Genomic DNA, 21,354 nt, shown 5'->3' on the forward strand with positions numbered 1-21,354 from the left:
AGGTAGGGTCCCTGTCTTATCCTTGTCTTTATGGGTGTCAGGTATTATTTGTCTTTTCTAGTCTCAGGTTCTGCTGCTACCTGTGAAAAAGTTCAAGTGTCTATTCTACCCTGGAATCAGCTATTATCAAACTGCATCATCCATCAGCAAAATCAATTTACACTTCCTCCTATCTCATTAACTTTATCCTTTAGTTTCTCTGTCTGCTGAGGTTCAGGGTTACAAAAGATCTGGGCCTTCCCTCTTCCTAAAATGGCAGTTCCTTTTTGGTGCCTGACATTTCTTTTGAGAAAGTGACATCAGAATTAAATAGAAAGACCCTTTCTAAGGGCTAGGCTGTAAGTGAGAGAAGTGAGGTCAAAAAAACAAAACTATAAACTACTCTCAGAGAAACAAATCAATCCTCTGCTAGGCACACAGCTGAATGTACAGGAGCTTCATTCAGGGGTAAAGTTGGAAATACAACAGACCTGAAAAAGGCATTCACAGGAAAAAAAGGACTAATATAAACTGAAATTCATCTGTGCTCTGGAATATCCTTTCTTTAAGCTCCAGACAGCTATTGCTTTCATCAAATCCCATTCATCCTCTATTTTACTTCATTTCCTTCTTAATGGCTTATCCTGAGCTCATCTTTCCTTCAGTTCCCTTTGCCCCTTGCTGCTGGCCTTCTGTTTTGCCAGGGACATGCCTATCTGATCTGTTGCAAACAGGGCTGGCAGTAAATGCTAAGGAGAAAGACAACTTTGGTTCAAACTGTTTGTTTCCTTGTTCTACCCAAGAATGCAATGAGGAATCTTCTGGGTTTTTTCTGAGCATTTCGATCGAAGAGTCTTTCTTCAATTCTTATTCTTATTCAACTCTTTCTTCAACTATCAAATTTCTTATATTTAAGTGAAAAGAAGGAAAAAAGAAACAAAGAAGTTTAGGAAGGTATGTTGTCTTCAAAACAGGGATTTGGCCAAAGTTCAGCCCCTGGGAGAGGTAATCTAGATGTATGATAGAGAGAGGTAACCATGATGTCGAAGGTGTGCATCCAGGGAGAACATTAGGAAAAAAATGGTGCTTGCAAGCAATATAGATCAAGGGAACTTAAGAGCAACTGGAACTACTGGAATCTGATAGAGTGCTCCTGAGAGGCTGTGCCTAGATGCATTACCTTTATTAACCTCAGATGTCAGGTCCTGCCCTGTGTACAATCATTTTGGTCTTTGGGAAACTCTGGGTTTTCCTGAATCATCTTATGACCAACATGAGATTCATGTCAAAGTCCCATGGCAAGTCCTGAAGAAAGAAACAAGAATGAGTCAGACATGTCAAACAGCTCTTTACACCTCTCAGGTGGCCTCTGAATTCCAGAAAATGAGACAGCCCCAATGTGTTCTCAAGGTCTTATCACAGAAACTAATTCACAGCTTGCACAATGCCTACTAAATACTGAGAGGGGCAGGAGAATTCAGAGGAGTGGTGGCTGTGCAGCTGCATGTTGCTTCTTGAAGCCCAAAACAAACAGACTGGAGGAGCTGGGGAAAATTCTAGACCAGACTTAAATAATATATGGTTTGCAGAACACACTTGGCCAATTAAACAATTTGTTTGTCCTGCCAGATGCTGAGGAGACAGTATGTCATTTGGATTAGTGGGTGCCTCAGAGAGCTTCCCATGCCTTCCACCAGCTTGCCAGCTACTGCAGGCAAGGTGTCCTCCCAGCCAGCACATCCACGCCTCTCAGCTGTGCAGCTGCCAAAAAAAGTGTGGTGTCACAGTCAGTGAAGAGGCAGAGGAGAGGGAAAGTATATGAGAAGACAAGGAGGATGGAAGAGCAGAGGCAGTGATAGAGGCAGTTCTGATAAGGTATGACAAAAGGTGCAGTTTGAACTTGCTAAGCCTACCCACCTAACTGCTGCAGTGAGGCATTCCAGGCCAAAATCCTATCGTACAGGGAAATTGGGCTGAGTCACCAAATTCATTCCTCTGCTGTTTCATGCATCACACCATGCAACGCCTGACAAAGTCTGCTTTGTTTGGTTTTGTCTCTGGGGTTCCCATAGGGAGGCTCTTCCAGGTCCTCCCTTTCTAATAGGTATAGTCATTTTCTGCTGCTTGTTTATAGCTAGTTTGCCCTTATACTTAAACCTTGCCTTAGCTCTCGAAGTTCTTTGCCCTGCCTGTTGATATATTGACACACAACAATTACACCCACTCTGGCTTCACTTTGCAGACTGTGCAGTCTAAGCAATAGTTCAGCCTGTCTAGGAGAGCTGAGTTGCACACACTGTATAATCAGTGTCTTTCAAATGATACCTAAAAAAACCTGTGGACTTTTTGGTATCTTTCATTCAGAGTATTTAACCGGTGTCAATCCTTCCTGAGTCCTTTTGTAGCAAAATGTGTTCTTTGCAGCTCTCTTTGCTGGAAGGATAGGAATTTCAAGCCCACAAATCAGTAAAGCTTCCATATGCTTGGAGTTGGGCATGTGCATAACTGTTTTTCTGGATCCAGATTAGAGTTCTCACCACTTGACAAGATTCAGCTTGTGGTTTGTGAAGTGCTGCCAGTTTGTCTGGAATTAAAGATTTATATAAAATATCAATTAAAAAAAAAGGCAATTCCCTGTTCCAGGTTTATGTGTGCACTGCATTAATTAATAGGTGGTTGGGAAACATGAAGGACACTGTGCAACAACATTGCTTGTATCACACTTCATGTCATGTGAGAGCTGATCCATGTTCCCAAAGCACTGACAACTATCTACATGCAAAATCAAGATGGGAAGGGACAAATAAAGGTGCAGAGATGGTATTTCCAGTATCAGGAAGGGGCAGCACCTCTTGATCTCTGAATGTAGCAAGTATTCACTTTACTCTGCTTTCATGCATCGTGATGCCTTTTCTGGGGATGAAATGCTGTACAAACAATTATAGGGGAGCTTAAATGGAGCAGTAACAATTTTTCTTGGCCTCTGTATTGCTGATTTCCAGCCTGCAGTGACCAACACCAGATTTTATTTGTATGGATCCACCAGAAATGTCAGGACAGGAATTCCTGGCTTAAGTCGACTGACCCCCGAGGAGTACTGAAGGACTGACAGGACTCTGAAATGACAAGTGCAAACCCAAAGCTGCAGTTTTTTCTCAGCAAAACAGAAGTGCGGTGAGGAAGCAATACCGCGTGCCCTTCCGCAGGGCTGAGCAGTGGGAGAGGAGGAGAAGAACGGGTGAGCGGTCATTGCGGTTCGGCAGCGGGGGGCCGAAGGGCTGCGAGCCGGGATGCAGAAGGCAGTGCCCGGGCAAGCCTGGGGCGGGCGGGCAGCGCCCGCAGGTGCCGCGAGTCAGCCCGGCGGGGGCGGGCGGCGGGCGGCGGCCCCGGGGGAGGAGCGGGGCTCGGGCCGTCCCTGGCGCGCGTGTCCCCGGCGCGGGGCCGGGCTATCGGGAGGAGGGCAGGGCGAGGGCGGGGCGGTTGGCGCGGCTGGCCCGGCCCGCCGAGGAGGAAGGGAAGGGAAGGGGAGCGGACTGCGCTGTTGCCCTTTTAAGCGAGCGAGCGGGCGCAGGAGGCCGGTACAAAGGGAGCTCCGCCGTGCCCCGCCGGCTGGGGCTGCCCCGGCCCCGCCATCTTCTGCCCCGCAGGCGCGGCCGGGGCCAGGGTCGGGCCGGCTGAGTCGGAGGGAGGCGGCGGCAGCGCAGGCCCGGGCCCGGAGATGAGGCCAGGATGTCGGTGTCAGGGCTCAAGGCCGAGCTGAAGTTCCTCGAGTCCATCTTCGACAAGGACCACGAGCGCTTCCGCATCGTCTCCTGGAAGCTGGACGAGCTCCACTGCCAGTTCGTGCTCCTGCCGCCGCCGCCGGGCTCCAGCCCGCAGCCGCCGCCGCCGCTCACCATCCACTGCAACATCACGGTGCGGGGGCCGCGCGGGGCGGGGAGGGCCGGGCACGGCCCGCCCTCGCCATTGTCCGCGGGGCGCGGGGAGGGGGCACAGCCCCACCGGGGTGACTCAGCACGGGGGGACCGGGGGCCGCCGGGGCCGCTGCTCCGGGCGCCCTCCCCGCTGCCACCATAACAAAAGTTACGGGGGGCGGGCGGCCCCCGCCTCTTTTCCTGCGCGGCGGGGGCTCCTCCGGGGGACCCGGGCACGGGGGAAGGACGCGGGCCGGGGCCGCCGCCGGCGCTTCGGAGAGCCGCGAGCCGAAACAAAGGGCGGTCGGGTCCGGGGCAGCGGGCACAGAGCCCCGAGGCGGTGGCGGGGGGAGCAGAGGAGCTCCGCTGCCCGGCCTGGCCCCGCGGCGACTTGCGGGGCACCAGGAGCGTTTTGCGCGGAGCCCGGAGGCGGCGGGCGGGCGCTTTACCGAGTGCGCCACACGGCCGCGGCCTGGGGCGGGCCCGGCCTCCCCCGCGGGGCAGCCCGAGGGGTCCGCAGGGACGGGAAAGTTGTCAGAGTCGCCGTCCTGGAGGGGTAATACAGAGCCCCTGCTCTGCTGCCGAAGGGCCGTTTTATGATAACCGTGCGTTTAAACTTGTCAGGGAGTGCGAGCAGCCGTGTCCAGTCTGATGGTCTGCTCCCTGCCAAGGGCTTTGGAGGTTCCCCTTTATGTGGGGTTTTCTCCCCTTAAATTCATTTGGCTCAATATTTTTTAAATGAGTGGAAGAGAAGCTGAATAAAACGTTCAGTGTTGTGGGACGTGTAACAATCCTCTGGTTTTTTTAGAAGTTTAGGCCTAAACTTGCCAAAGGATTGGAATATATTGGCATCTGTGACTCACGTACACAAAAGTGCTGGAGGTTCATTTTTGTTGGGTTGGTTGCAGTTATAAGTGTTTTTAAATGCCTTATCAAGATTCAGCTACACAGTGATGTATTGAAGAACTGGGTGAAAATAGCATGTTCAAGTTTAAGGAAGATAAATTCTATAGCTTTTTTTTGGTCTTTGTATGAAAGTTTCAAACACCATGGTGGTAAAAACATGAATATTTCAGTACTGAAAGATGAAAATGTGTATGCAAACCAGGCAAGTCTAATAATAATCATGACCAGATTCTCACTTGCCTTAAAGTAACTTTATTAAATTAAAGGAGAGTTGTTAAGTGGATCTTTCAGTTTTCACAGTTAACTGTCATGAAAAGTTGCTTCTGTGGTCATGGGATAGATGTTTGTTTTACTGGATACTTGTAAGATATAAGATGCTGGGGGTTTTTTGGTAGAATAAACAAGATGCTTTGGTGTTCTTGTTTCCAGACATGACCCATCAGATGATGGTTTGTGTGACTTCCTATAAATATTTTTCATTCAGTAGAGGGCATTCCATTGCAGAGAAATTTGGCTTTTTGTTTCCACACAACATGATCTGTTTCATAAGTCTTGCTCTAAACAATAAAATGAAAGGTCTGATGATTGTGCACCCTCAGTTGCCAGTTGAATTTGATGGGTTATTTCTTCTTTGTCAAGTCACAGCTAACAGGTAAGCCAGCAGTAAGACCTGAAATTGTTATGCCCAGAATTTGTGCTGTGGTGTTTATCTACTTCTGGGACTGCTTTCATTGTAACTACTTTCAATAGTAATTCTTATTGTGAAGAAATATGCCCACTTAGCTGTACGCCTTGGTTGAGGTGTGTCTGAGCAAGCAAGAAACCACTTAGGTCACCATTGTCATATTTGTGTTACAGTCTGCTGTTACAGTCTCTTGCCCCAAAGGTCAGGAGATCTTTCACATGCCATTAGACTTGTGGCGTATGAACTTGCACAAAGAACAGGAAAAGTGCTCTTTGAAACCCCAGAACTGAGACTTCTGCTTTGATGAAAGGCTGTGTCTGAGCTTCTTGAAGCTTTTGTTTCACAGTTGTCTGTGAGCGAGCAGCTTGGTGCTTTCTGATGTTGACTAGTTTTTAGCTCTTTGAGGCAGGTGGCTATTTTCCCTATCTGTTAAAAATAAATGGGGATAGGGCAACCTGAGATATAGAGGTGGCTCCCTTGAAACAAATGGGCAGCAGGTAATAGAACCAAGAAGAGAAAGCTCATCTCTGGGCTTCTGTTCTAGTTCTTTGACACACATGTTAGAACTCTTGAGAGTCACAAAAGTGATTTTTTTTTTTTTTTTTTTTTTTTCCTCCCCCTCCCCACTAAATGGGGTCTCTTGGCTCTAACTCCTAATTGCATCCAGGTATTTTTGGAGGGTTTTGTGGGTACTGTAAACTAGAAAAGCCTAAGTCTTTACTGTGCTTCAGTGGCTCTGCAGGTACTGTGGGAACTAGAACTTTAAATAGCAGTAGTAGCATGCAAAGACTGGTAAGGCTATAAAGTTGTTGGTAAATATATTTTCTTGGGGAGACTCTGCATCAGAAGCTGCTGTCTTAGCACTCTGGATTTGCAGAGCAAATACACAACTTCAACTCTTTGCTTCTTCTAGCTGGTTTAGCCCGTTCAGTACTGATCCAGCCAGGGTATTTCCTTTACTCAGCAAAAGCATATGGTGGATTGTATCTGGATGCTCAAGAATCCTGTTAAGGGCGAAGAGTAAGCACAAAGCTCAATCAGCACTTCTTTTCTTTGTGGTTCTGTTAGCATACTCAGTATTTTACGTAAAATGACAGCTGTCTAGCAGCGTGTAGAGATGCTGAAGTTACGGGATGGAGAAATACCTGGTAGGGAAGGAAGTTTTTAGTAGCTAAAAAGAGGTGTGATAACTAAGTTGGCTCTGATATTCCCAACAAATCTTTTATGCTCTCCAGCCTCTAGAGAGAAGACAGAGGGAAGAGAAAATATTCCTCTGGAGAGGTGAGAGAATGTATGCTTAGGAACTGTATAGGTCTCCACAAGTTTTCTGGACTAAAATTCACAGTTTGAGAAGTCTGCCACTGGCATTTCTCACTGAGATGATTTGCTGATTGTCTCTGTAGTATAAGTTTGTAGAACTATCAAAGTTCAGTGTTGGCTATAGCATCTCAGGGATACTGTACCTGTGACACTGAACACTGCTTGAAATTAAAGCAAAATACATTTTACTTGATAGCTCTTCTGTTTACAGAGTGGCAGCCAAACTTGGTCCTTCACTATTTCTGGTAGTGACCCGTATTAGAGCTTACATGGTTAATCAGATTGTTTTAAAAGAGGCACTTCAGGGTGGAGTCACCCCTGTCAGAAACATTGCTGCTTATTCCTGAGAGCTGTCTAATTATTGAACTTGTTCAGGCTGTGTACCTTCACATTCCCATTTTGTTATGCCAACAGCAGTGTCTCCATTTGGAGTTTTATTTCTTTTTCTCTCAGGTTTCCTTTTTAGTTAACAGCACTATTCCAGTTGATCGAGTTCAATAAACCTTGTCCTGTTCCTCATGTGTTTTGAAATAGTATCAAGCCTATGGCCTTACTTAGAGGAGTGTGTTTGTTGATCATGACTTTGGGCAAGTGTCCTTCAATACAATCTCTGGTTTCAGTTTGGTACCTTATCAGACTTAGGTCATAGTATTGCAAAGGGTGTGTTAGAAATATTGTCCACCGAAGTCTTTCTCTTGTTATTTCAAGGAAAAGGACTGGCTTGGATTGCTGTTAAACATTTTGTATTTTTCATATCATCTCTTGAAAGAGAAACTGGATATTAATATCTCTCCACCCATATGCAAAATTACTATTGAAATTCTGTGTCCTCAAGTGACACTTGCAGGTAGAATGGGGATTTGTGCCAATTCCAAGTGGGAGCAGGTTTGCCCTAAACCGATACAGGGCTGTGATGTGCAGTGATATCCTTCATATGTTAGCAATTCAGTTCAGGTGATGTGGCTGACTCAGTAAACTCTTGCTTCTCTGTTGGAAAGAAGCATCTTCTGCTGAAAAATAACCCTGCTGCTAAATCGGAGTTAGAAGCTGCTGTGAATGACTTGAAAAGGTTGCTGTCTACAGATAACTGCAGTTGATGGGACAAGACTTTATTTTCCCTTCTAAACCAGAATGGATAAAAAGATATTACCTGTGAAGCTTTTGACAAGCTGGGTGTATACAGAGAGTGAGTGTATTGGAACATGTGACAGTTCTTCAAAGGCATAGGATTTTCGTATTGAACTCACTCCTAGCTAATGCCTAGACAGCTGGTAACCTTTTTAAAAGGTTATTTATTTGTACACATAACGAATGGGCCATTCAGTTCCAACCACAGATTTTTTTTTTTTTTTTTTTTTTTTTTTTTTTTTTTTTTTTTTTTTTTGTAGATCATTAGACATTCTGTAGTGAGGTTGAGACCTTTTCCTTGCAGCATATGGATGCCACGACTGTATAAAAACATACACAGCTTTATCTTGATAATATGTACTTTTTAGCTACAGTTAGATATACTTGGTGATTTTAAAGAAGCACTCATGCAACTGTTATCAAACATAACATGCAATAGAAATTGACAAGTTTAGTATTGTTTAGCAAACCAAAATGAAGCTAATAAAAAAATTACTAAAAGAGTAGTGAGGACTTTAATTTTTTTTTTAATGTCAAAGCTGTAATTGGAAAAAGAATATCACATAAAGGAGTAGGAGGAATCTTTTGTGTCTGGAAGGCAAGACCTTTCTGACCATGGTCTGGTTGTGTGATGTGTGAAAGGCTGTAACCAGTACCTCAGGACTTTACAGATGGTTCTGTCCTCCCTACAAGGTATGAAGTGCTCCTAAAATATCCTAGAAAGCCACAATGGTGGGCTTCAAATAGAAATGCTGGCATATGTTGAGATGTGTATAGTAAATTGTGTTCATTTCCAGTGTGTTGCTCATGTGAGTTAATGATACAGTAACTTCAGAACTAGGATTGTTGTGGTCCTTGAAAAAGCTCTCTGTGCCCTTTGATAATTAAAGAAGTTTTGTAGAAAGAATTACATTCTTTTTATTCAACACCCTTCTGCATGTGAGCTATTCAGGAGGTTTTGTGTATTGATGCCTTGTTGATATCCTCAACATGTATTGAAAGTTAGGATTGCTAGTAAGAACAAAGAGTGATGGTGTCCTGTGCACTCTGTAATAGTGCTGTTTCTTGCAGACCAGCAGAGGCTATGTGCCCTGTGAGGTGGCTGAAATGGAGTTTGCTGGATTAAGGACCTGGCTGGCAAGTAAAAATTCTTACCAAGTTCTTGTTGATCTGGACTATTTCCCAGTCTGGTTCAGCTGCACAAACAGCTGTCCCATCACAACAAGGGCGCAGGACTGAGTGAGAGCTGCTGCATCCAGCACTGCTGGCAGAGCCCTGGGTGGCGCTTGGAACTGACCTCTCCTGGGTGCAGCGCCTGGGGTGGCACCAGGCCCCTGGGCCTCCACCAGTGTCTATGTTGTTACAGTGACAGCTGGACCAGACTTAACTGCAAGGAGTTTGTTTACTTGAAAAATCTGATTCATTCCAGCAGAGTGCAAGATGCAGAGATGGAGACAGTTCTCTAAATAGTATTATTATTAGGAAAGAAAAAGAGGGCGTGGAATTTCTCATTAGGAACAATTATTTGTAGAAGTTGATTAACAGAAATGACTACTATTTTAGTTATGTCTCAGTGTGGACTCCTGTTCAGTATTGTCAGGTTGTTTGCTTTTATGTAGTTTTGCAAGGTTGTAAATGCCTGAATTCCTGGCTGGAGTATTAGGGGGTTTTTTTCCTTTAAATGGTAATATTCCATTTTTAAGAGACATGACAGTTGATGATTTAGTATATGTTCCACTGTGTTTCTTCAGCTGCAAGCTCTGTAAGAGAAGCAAAAATGACCTTTCACCAGCTCCTAGAAGAAAACTGGAAAATTAAATGACTGATTATAGTAAGAAGAGGCTATTTAACATTTAGATCTTCAATCAGACTGCCTGTATGCAGTACACTTGAAGCTAATATGATCAAAATAGTTCTCAGTTGATCTCTAGTGGAAACAAGCATAACAGTTAGTGTATATCTCACTGATGTCTTGCTTCCAGCTGTAATCTCTAAGCGTGGTATGAAAATAATGACCTTACATGTGGGGATTTTTTTTCTTTATCTCTTGCTTACAAGACATCTTGGTGTACTAAGTACTGTAGAGCAGCTAATACATGATTTCTGAAGATTTAGTATGAACTGTATTCTCCTTTCTCTTAGACCTCAAAATTTTTTTCCACCTCATAGCAGAAAGAGTTCAGTACAGTTGGAGATCTTGTAGTAGCTTCTTCAGTGTGTATTCAGTAAGGCAGGAGCATAAGCTCTGTTAGAACTTGTATAGTGGCATTAGAAAAAAATCAAAGCGTTCCTGAGCAGTGGTGTTCAAGATACCACAGGCTTCCTTGAATTTTTGAAGTAGGAAATAACTGTGGTAAGAGTTGTGGTATTTAACTTATTAGTGGTAGACGTTGGTTGAACTATATGGTACTGCAGTTTTGCATGTGGGGGACAAAGCTTTATCTAAATGGCTCTAATCTGAAGGCCCATGGCTAAGCAGCATTAGGGCAGCTGTGTACATGTTACTATGAGGGGAGAGCTTGGGAGCCTGGTGAGTGGTGGCTGGAATGGTCTCAGATGTAAGGAGCAACAGGACCTCTCTTAGCTGTGAGTGAGAATGAAAAATCCTTCTATCTGCAGGAGTATGTGGAGCACAGCAAGTTTGCAAAGGGAAAAGGTGGAAAAGAGAAAGGTTGCTCTCAGAGAGGGGAAAGGGCACAGATAGAAGGGGATGCTGAGTGATTTGAACACTTAAAAGATGTAAATTTCTGAATTTAGAGAAAGAAGGGGAAGCCTTAATCTTTTGGGTGACAGCAGAGATGATACCAGACTCTTCATACTGTGGAGTAACTGTAAGTGATAAAGGTGAGAGGAGGTCTGCAAGGAAACTTTATGAAGTTAAGTTGGTGAGAGAGAGATGTGACACAACTTAGTTATAACTAGTTCTTCTGTTCTATCCATATTAGAAGCCATTTCTTGTTACTCTGGCTTTGTGACACTCATGTAGATGATAACTGGCCTGTATAGTTGCAAAAGTAGGTAATTAATAACTTGATGATTAGAATGAGTTGATAATTTGTTTCAAGTAACCAGACTTCCTGGAAGAATTTGGGCACATCAGATTCTGTGCTGGTAGTAAAGAGAGTATTGTAGAATGAGATTTGCAAAATACCTTTCTCTTGAGCCCCTGTGTGTAGCTGCTCTTAGGTAAAGCATTGCCAGCTTGAGTGCATGTGTAATGTGTGCATTAAAGGGAACCCCTTGTGTCTGAGAGCTCCCAAACAACCAGCCTCTGACAACTGGCAGGCTGAGGGTACAAGCACACAGTGGCTTTTTGTGTGTGAGGAGTAGGATAGCTTGATCCTACTGCTGTGAGGTGCTGTAATAAAAACCTCGATATAGTCTCAGGTCTACAGCCATGTTCCCAATAAGCAAGTCACTTTGTTTTCAGCAGTGCTGTGTGCTTTGCTCAATTTTGAGTGTGGAGGATCTGTAACTTTATTTGTTGCTGTTAACATTGGCAAAGCAATGTTCCTTAGCTCCCTTGTGTTGGCCCTCCACAACAGTGTACATTTTCAGAGACTACACGCTGCTCTAGAGCAGCTGACTTGCTATGCTGTTAATGCAATCCTGTGTAGCATGGGGTTGTGTTTGAGCAGCAGTTCAGTAGCATTTGGTGGATTTTAGTTTGGGTCTGGACAAAAGTGCTAAGGGTGTTTAGTTTTTTTCTGTGAATTTCCTTGAGTGGAGAGATGATATGCTGCATGATGATGATGTAGAAAGTAAAATACTGCTTCACAGTGATGAACAGTAACTGCATTTTATCAGAAAAGTGCATTTTTTTTCTTTTATGCTACAAATTCATGTTTTGATTCTGTGTAGTTTTGTTACACTGGACAAGTAGCCTCCTGCCTTTTGCTTGGTATGGAGGGAGAATGAGGTTTTGGCAACTGGTAAGAGTCTGATACCTGTTTTTCCAAGGGTTATGTGCAATTTCATGTTTTGGAATTGGCAGTTGGGACATTTTGCATAGATTAAATAATTTGAAGAAGAACTGTCTGTAAGAACTTGACCACAAGAAATATAAGAACTGTGCTGCCACATTCGCATTCATGTTTGTGACCATTTGAAGTGATATTTTGTGCCTTTGCTACTTTGGTTGTAGATATTTTGGCTTCTTTTCAGGTCATGATGTTTTGAGCAGTGAGAGGTGTGTGTACCTGGACAGAGAGATACGGAAGTAAAACACAAAAGGAGCTTGGATTATTTCACAAACTTTGAACTTATTAGCCTCTTGTATGTGCTCGTTTGAAAGCAGCAGCTGCTGAAGTTTTCAGGATTTTTTTTCTCTAAATGTTGTTTTCTGTCTTGGGTGTATAAAAAAATTTTAAAACTTGAAGATTCCCGTAATAATTTCAAGAGAATTCTATGGGCTTGGATTGAACAAATGAATTAGTGCAGGTGAAGGTGCAAATTGCAAACTGCATGGATTTTGGAATAATTTGTACACAAGTGAATTGCCATTGAAATACAGTCCCTGTTGATACTTCCTTAGTTCTGTGGTCACTATCAATGAAGATTGGCACTTACAGATGATGCTGCATCTGTATATTGCAGAAAGTGTTCCATGATCTAAGCTTTCAGTTGATTTAGAAATATTCTGTGGTCCCTGTGTACTCATGCAGAAGGCAGCTGTAGAAGGTGCAGTGTCAGAGCACTGCTCGTGTGGCTGACACCGAACGTGACAGCAGGGCAGTGGCTTTGCTCTCAGAAGGGTGTTGTGAAGACAAAAGGGATCTCCAGAACCATTCTGTATACTTTCAACAACTATTTCCTCCTGGTTACTTTTGTGGTAGCCTTCTGCAATCAGTAGAACTTGTTCATACAGAGAACTGTATTTTTGTTTGGGGCAATTTGTGGTTGCAGAGTGAATTTCACCAGCATCTATAGAGTTGTGGTTTGTTACAGTCTTTCTGCTCCATAAGGCACATACCTTTCACCCTCCCTTCTCTAGCATGGCTGTATTTAATAACATAAACAATTCTAAAGCAAGGTACTCTGCTACACTTGCCTCATTCCTTGGAGAGTGTGTGGGAGAGGCAAATTGTGACCCTGTTAGTTGTGTTGATTTAATACGCTCCTGAAGGTATTGGCTTCTGCAGCGCTGAGCGTATTAGCAGAACTGACATAGAACAGGATTAGGGGATTCTTTCACCTTCCTCCTGCAAAGGTGCAAGATGATTAAGCTCTTGCAGTCCCAGGGATTCAACCAAAGGATGATGCTTCACCTGGGATGGTCATGTATAGCCTGTAGCTGTCAATACAGCCATTAAATTTGAGAGTAGAATTGCAGTAATTTTGTATGTTGTAGAGAGAGATGCGTATTTTAGACAGCTGAACTTGGTGCCTTACCAAGTGCAGGACTTGTAAGTGTTCTTGCTGAACTGAAGCCTGTCAGGCTTTAGGGAGGATGGAAGTAAAGTAAAGCTATACAAGCTTGCCTTCGGGCAAGTTAGTAGCATGTTATATACAATTTTAAGATTCAAGAGGAAAAGCAAGTTAAAGTTTTCCTCTTGTTTGGTAGTGATGGGTTCACTTTGCTTCCTTGCTACCACAAATACTAAATTTCATTTTAAACCCTCCATTGCAAACACTTTTCTTATCTTTTAGAACTCTTGATCACTGACATGTTAGATTCTTTAAGAAATGACAAATTTTTCATATCTAAAAGTGCAGATGTTAGGGTACTGTAATGTTCAATAATTTGATCTATACAACACAGCAAATGGTGGTGTCTGAATGTTTGAAAATAAAAGTTAGGGGGGGTTAAGTAACTGGAGGTTTCTGGGAAATGGTTTTATTTGGATTACTTTCAATGAAAGTGATTCTTCATGCTTTTTTCTTTCTTAATTATTATAAAGGATCAGTTGAGAGGGCAGATGACAATCAGCTGGCTTTTAAAGGTTCTTAAGCCTGTAGATTTCACTGGCACTTGAGCTGCTAGTGGTAGAAAATGCTTACTGCTTCTTAAACTGCCTTTGGAAAATTTGACCCCTAATAATGGGAAACAATCTGTCAGTTATGTAATCACAACTAATGCTATTTTAAGTAGCTGTAAGTACTAGTGTTTTATGGTCACCAAGCTGAACTTTAGCTTAACAAATCTTCTAAATCCTAATATTTTTGTTAGAGGAAAAAGCCCACAGAGTTAATACTAAAGGCAGCTTGATATGGGTGAAAAATAAATAGTGAATGATTAACTAACAATTGCAAAAAAATGTGTACTAAATTGTAGCTAAGTGTTGTTTATTATTCTTCAGTATTTATTGAATGTTCATGTAGGATGTACATATGACCCCTAATAAAGATCTGATTCTGCTGTTTAATTAAATAAATTGGAAAGTTGGAAAGACATTTGGGATTTAAAATAAATTATTTGGCATGTGTTTATAGCTGCAAATGCATTCACCTTGAGAGGATTGTATTAGCCTTCTGAGACGTCTTGTTCCATTAGGATTTACTTCATTACCAAGATCTGGGTGAGCAAGAACAGTCTCTTTCCAATCTAAGATTGAGTTGTATCTGGTGTAAAAAGAACAGAACTAGGTTCTGCCTAAGATGGAGACTTTGCAAAAACTAACGAACAGGCAAGAAGTAAAACTGGCTGAAATTTGTTCAGACAGTATGCTAAGGATTTTTAAAAGAAACCACCCCCACACTTTTTCCATCTAGTATGATCTGTAAATTAAAGAAAATTAAGAACTGTTACCTTGTAATTGTGATTTGAAATCATAATGCAGTAGCCACGTGTTTAAATGTGTTTTCCTACCATTTAGCTGTGATAAAATGGCTCAGTTGTGTGCAAGGAGTTATGATTACTCTATTGCCTTGCAGCAAACTGCAGGTACAGGTTGTTCTAATGTTAAGAGTGAGAGCAAGATGTTTTGATTTGGCAACATCACAATTTTAACAGTATTGTAGTAATTTCGAAATGTCTCATTTTAAAGTCTCTTACTAATGTCAAAATTGTGTCACTGTAGCTTAGAAAGCAGGATAAAAGATTATATAACATTGCAAGGAAATGGCCTCATTGTTAAGGATGAGAAAGCTTAGATAGGATATACTTAGATGACAGATCCTGTCCAGGAAAAGCTGTCTTAATGTGTGTGTTCCTGGAATCTTCTGTCACATTTTGCTGCTTTCTTTTTTTTTTCCTTTGGTAAGCAAAATTGTTAGTAAAATGTAAGTAGAGCTCTTACAGAGGATGTAATGGAATGTCTGAACAGTGAGATCCCATGTGTATTCTTCTAACATGCTGTGGTTTTCCTAAATGACTTTGATCAGTTTTGAAATTGTTCCCATGGCAGAAGTGCAGGGCTTTTTTCTCTTTGTATTTTGTGTGTTTGTTAGTGGGCTGAATTCTTTCACTGCATTCTGTCACAGAAGCATTTGTGTTGACAAAGCTCCCAGTCTGTCCTGGTGCAGATACAAAGAGTCTCTAGAAGTGATGATGCCATGAATTGTAATTGTATCTGTGCTGCTGTAAACATCCTGCCTTTGTCCTGCTCCAGTGCAGGCGAGGTGTGATGTCACTGCTGTCCTGTCACCGCTGTCCAGCGGGCACTGCTGTGCTCCACAGCCCTCCCTCTTGGGATGAACTTCTGCTTTTGCTTGTGGAGAGCAGGAAAAAAGCAGCAGTTATATAAAACATCTCAGATACTGAATATGGTGATAGCTGTGCAGCTGAGAGAAATCATATAGACATGACAGCTCTCTAGTGAAAGGCCCACAGTAATGGGGCTTTTTAGCCACTGACAATTAATAGTAAAACAACTGCTATTTTAGGGTTCCTCTCGTGAATTGTTGTTTTTGAGAAGCCTGTGTTCCTTACATGACACAACAGCTCAAATCCACCTCTTATCTCTATAGGATGCAGATACAGGAAAAAAAAAACCTGACTTAATTCTCTCAACAGAATTAGCTCTTGCGAAGGTCAGTTGTTTGACCTTACAAACCACAAGCTTAGCTTTAAGTTGCCTGCTGTGGTTATTACAAACTCATGAGCCTTTTTATATCTCAAGTTCAGAACGTTTGAAGTTTCTGTGAATTCTGTATTTCAAAATATAGTGACTCATATCCGCGTGGAAATCAGCTGTTCCAAAAATATGGATTACTTACAGATCTAAAGAAACTTAATGCCATTTATGTTTTTAAATTAAACGAATATATTTATTGGTAAGAAGCATCACAACAAAATGGAAGTTTGATTAAATTTGTATTTTAATATTAAGCATCTGTTGTGAAAAAGTTGGAATGTGCAATTAAATAGTCGTACTCCAAAAATCTAAAATTTGAAGTATTTTCTGATACAGCTGAGTAAATACGCTTGCAGTGTTAAAGAAGAGTTTCTCTGAGAAGTTCCATTTTTCCCATTCATGTTTTAAAAGCTAGATCAGACTAAAAATTTGAATAGTTGATAATTTTTAGGACATAGTCATATGTGCTATACACTAATAATCCAGGCAGTATCGAGTTCTTGACGTTTCCTCACCTACAGGAGGATTTGTTTTCAGGGCAAAAAATGGAGTGAGTGTAAACCATGAGTAAGGACTGTCATTCAGAGCAGGAGGCAGCAGCACATTCAAGTAGCCACTGCAATGTATTTAAAGTCATAGTGGGATTGCTTAATCATCAGATCTGCACTGTCAGTCATGTCCCTGGCTGATGACAGACATGCTGCAAGTATTTTGGAGGAGATATTTATATAGGCCCCCAGACTGGAATAGATACTGGTTGCAATAAGGAATGTCCTACTGTGGGGTTGGTCCTCAAATTTTTTCAGGTGGAGAAAGGAGAAATAAAATTGTCAGAAAAAAGGAATATAGACAGTGAAGAGTTGAGTTCCACTCTCTAAGCAGTCTTCAGATTCCAGACATGATTTAGAAGAGAGGACTAGCAGGTGTTTGTGTTCTGTAAATCTTTGCAATTGATAGACTTGCATAGATCTGGACTAACAAATTTTTTTAAATGCTTGATTAAAAAAAAAAGCCAAAAATACCTGTTAACAGAATGGTGCATGCATGCACAGTCCAAGTGTTGACTGTATCTGGAGAATATTTTTATTCTAATGAGTCTGAGGATTTTAAGAAACAGATGGCTTGGTGAATCTTGGAAGGGATTTTGCTTGTTCTTTGTATTTCTTGATGGGAATGTTGCTGTCATCTAGAGTCATGGTAGTAGTGTTTACCCTACTGCCTTTCTCAACTTCATGAGCTGGCCAGAGAAGCTCAGGTCTCAAAAACAGCTGGGTCAAACAAGTATTCAGGCAGTGGGGCCACAGTTAGCAGAGATTCCCTTATGCTGTTGCCCACTGTGCATCCAGATCAGTGCATAGTGTGAAAGGCTTGAGGTGAGAAGATTGCTCCATTGCAGAAGACTTCACAAATAGGTTGCATGTTACTAAAAATGAGTGAGATGTGATCAGCACAAAACCTGGAATACCTTTAATGAAGTTTAGCTCCTAAAAATAACAGTTTAGAAACCCAGTGGCAACAGGGGGATTCAGCTTTATTTCTCCCACAGAGATAGTGGTTAATCTCTTAAGTGAAACTGAGGAGAAAATACACTCTTCTCAAGTGCTGTGTTGTGTAAAGGAAGAAAGTGATTAAACCACATCCGTAAGCCTGCCGTAGCCATAAGTCTTGGCAAGCTGAGCACTGGACTTTCTTGATAGATATTTGAGATTTTAGGCCTTAGTTAATCAAGACTAGATATTCCAAGGTCTCTGCTTTGTGTATAGGGTCCTTTGAAGTGAAGGTAAAAGATGTGAACGATACCTTTATGTAAAAATACAGGGAATATAATGTATTCCTTTAAGGTGTGATTTAGGAAAAAAATACATAAACTCAAGGGGATTGAACTTGTTAAAACATAAGTTTATGCAAAGGCTTCAGTTTACAGGTGGGAATTTTAAACCTCTGTATCTAGAACTTCTCTGGAGTATGGTGCCAGGTGGGAACTCAGTCTGTTTTTCCAAAACTGATGTCCTTTAGTCACATGGCTTCTTTTATGGGGTTCAGCACTTCAGCTAGAAGGTCAGTTAGGAAATACACTTTATTAACAGCCAGTTCTGACATGCTTGTATTTTTCTCCAGTTGTCAAATCTTGACTGTTAAGTGTTGAAGAATGAAGCATAATTTATTGTTTCTGGAATGAGAAAGATGGATTTTTTTCATTTTCAACTGCAGTGAGGGCAATGAATGAAAATTCCCTCATTATTTTGTAGGACCTGGGGATATGAAGATAATATCTGTGTGATAAAACTGAGATTCAGCAATTTGTCCTCAGCTACTAAAATTTAATTGAATAGGTGAGAAGTAGAGAATGCCTTAAATAACTAAAACCAAACAAGTAGAATCCATGCACGTCAGTGATGTGAAGGGACACCTACTGTTGAGTTGGAAGCTACATGGTTTCCTCCATCCTCACAATGTTACCAAACCTGTGTGAGAAGAAAATTGGAATTGCTTTTTGAAACCTATAAACAAGAGCCAAGGGATTTCTGTTCACCTTTCTCTACCAGGGGTCTGTTAAGCACCTTTGGAAGGGCTGCATCCTGTGGCACCTTAGTGACAGTGGCCCCGTCAGCAGCTGTGGGCCACATCTCTTCCGTGGATTCCATGTGCCCGAACCATAGCTTGTTGTGCAAACTGGAACACACTGGTAATCCTGTGAGCCCGTTTGATCTCACTTGGCTGTGTCCTGGCACCTGCCTGGCAGCTGTAGGATGCTGTGGAGGGAATGAAGTTATGCCGTAAACTTTCCTGTATGCAGTATATTGCATGAGAAATCTTTAACAGTGACAAGTCCTCTGTGAGCCTTGGTGTACAAAGATAAAATGGCAGACTTTGGCCCTGTGATCTGCCAGTTAAACTGTCCTCCAAGGCAGGAAATTTGAGCTATATTGCTTTGGTCTGTGGGTCTAGAAGAGTTTCAATAATCCTGTTTGAGGAGGAAATCTAAAGATTCCAGGTTTTATTGCTTTCACAACTTTTCTTTGGAAAAAACTGTTTTTATGCAAAATCAGCATCGGTTTTATTCTTTGACATGTACTACTTGAGATTCCATTTTTTGCTAATTATCACTCATACTGCATTTTTAAATTTCTCCCTCCTGCTCCACCTGCCCCCAAGGTTTTAAACATTTCAGCACTGCTTCTTATGTATATCCGTCATCTGAGAAAGATGAAAATAGGATGAAATACTAGAAGAACCAGTTGGCTGGATTTCTTTCAACTTCTTTTGCATTGCCTAAAAATGCAGTGCTAAAAGCTTCTGTGTTACCTGACATAGAGTAAGATAAAAGGTGATGTTAATATTGTGTTATGAAATTCTGGGGATAAATTATTTTTAAAAGCTTTGGGACTTGTTGTTTATTTGTTGGGTCTTTTGTTGTTTGTTTTTTTTAACAGGAGTCTTACCCCTCTTCATCACCAATATGGTTTGTAGAATCAGATGACCCAAACCTGACTTCAGTCTTAGAGCGTTTAGAAGATATTAAGAAGAGCAATACTCTGGTGAGTGAAGTGTTTTGGTTATTTTGGGCATTTGCTTGGGCTTGGGTGTTTACTTGGCTTTGTCACATTAACCAGCAGGTCAGCTAGTTCAGTTTTAGGGTTATTTGGGGGGATTTTATAAACACAACTTTCTCTTATAAAAAAACTTATGAGCCAAAAGTAATCCAGAAGTTTTGATTACTTCTTTTAGAGAGTAAGCATTTAAGTAAAGTTTCAGCCCCAGTAATTACAGTGTGAAGTTTTCTGAAACTGATTAAACAGTGAAGTGGATGAAAATATTAAAACTACTGAATAAAACAGCTGTTGTAGAGTTTTCTTTGCACAGAAATCTATTACAGAGGCAAAACTTTGTACTCTTGAGAATGTATATTCTCCAAAACATGACTACAATACAAAGAATTCTTGGTTTCAGTAAAGGGAACTTGACCTGATAGCTTCTGGTTCGTCAGAATGTTCCTTAGGTACTGATACATTTAAGCAGTTTGTTATGTTGCGACTTTGGACAACTGCTACTTAAAGGAAATCTTTGTATACAGATTCTAATGGTTATTTCGTATTTCAGAAAACTCTCAAGCATTATATCTTACTTAAATACCCTTTTCATGTAGTGATGGGAGCTCGGGGGAAGGCCACATGAATATAAAAATTAACTTTCCATTCTGTGTAGGGAGCTCTCCTTGAATACTGCTTGGAAATAAATTTCAGCACAAATGCAGTTTGTTCCACAAAAAGGAGTATTGCAGCATACTGACAAATTTAGGTGGTCTTTATTAATTGATGATATTAACATTTTGTGTTTATTTTGGTGGACAGGGATGTGATGCATACAAAAATCAGTCTGCTGAATACTGCTTATTGCATGGGTTATGTGCTTAGTATTTGGGAAAAATTGGGAATGTTCTTTCTTAGGAAAACCTACTACTTGTTATGTTTACTGGGATAATGTTAATCTAGGATACCCAACCTTACACAAGAATGTACAAGTGTCTTTTTCTAAAGATAGTTGAGGATGCATTTGACTTCTGGCAGAAATAACTAGGAAACTAATAAGAGTGAGAGTCTTTGTGGGCCTTGACATAATTAAAAGCAGTTGTAGAGCAACATCAGTGTTTTAATGCATTTTGTTGGATCCGATTGCACAAGATGTACATCTCTGTATTTTCTATTTCAACCTAAAATTTAGACTAAACTACATTCAGAAAAGTATTATAAATCTTAGTCTTTGTAAGTTTTGCCTAGAAAGACATAGGAAGGGATAGTAACAGAAAAATGAGCTTTTTGCTTAAAGACACTTTTCAGAAGATTGTGCAGCTTGAAACTGCTGTGGCTGGTATTCAGCCTAAAGGTTCTGAACAAGACATTTCCTGTGTGCAACTGCCTGAAAGAGGGTGGAAAGCTTTGTTGTAAACATGCATGGGACTTGCTGTGCTGAATTGCATATGCACACAGACTGCTGATGTACCTGGTAAGAAAACAGCTTCTGCTATCAAGATTGTACTTGCCCATGTAAAAGCTGCTGCGTTGATGTAATAGACACCTGTGATGGCCCGTTGGTTTCTCAGGAATCCACCCTGCATCGTGCTATGCCAAGGTGAAGGCAGATGGGAGTGGTTGAGGAGACAAATACTTGCACTACATAATCTGACTTCTTTTTTTGCTCCAAAGACTTGGCTTGTGAGGTTTTGATTGGTTTTTTTCTCCCTACAGCTCTTCCCCATGAAACTCCCTCCCTTTCAATGGCATTGGAGCAGCTCACACACAGGCTTTTTGCAGTAGGGTAGGAAAGGATAGGGAACTACCTGTAGAAATCCAAAGGCTTCTAATTTATCACAGTCTCATAAAAATTCACTTTGTTTAATTTAGAATAA

At 41.6% G+C, this 21,354-nt stretch overlaps 1 protein-coding gene across 1 annotated transcript in view; it reads left to right on the forward strand.

Annotated features, from left to right (window-relative positions):
* The first annotated feature begins 3,478 nt into the window (after window positions 1-3,478).
* UBE2Q2 (ubiquitin conjugating enzyme E2 Q2) overlaps window positions 3,479-21,354 on the forward strand; it is a 46,545-nt gene continuing 28,669 nt past the window's right edge. Inside the window, exons 1-2 of the mRNA XM_032123247.1 lie at window positions 3,479-3,894; window positions 19,382-19,486. Of these exons, the coding sequence (XP_031979138.1) occupies window positions 3,709-3,894; window positions 19,382-19,486 (291 nt within the window). The 5' untranslated portion in view covers window positions 3,479-3,708. The remainder of the gene's footprint in view (window positions 3,895-19,381; window positions 19,487-21,354) is intronic.

The sequence above is a fragment of the Corvus moneduloides genome, chromosome 13 (assembly GCF_009650955.1).
Source record: "Corvus moneduloides isolate bCorMon1 chromosome 13, bCorMon1.pri, whole genome shotgun sequence".
Taxonomy (NCBI): Eukaryota; Metazoa; Chordata; class Aves; order Passeriformes; family Corvidae; genus Corvus; species Corvus moneduloides.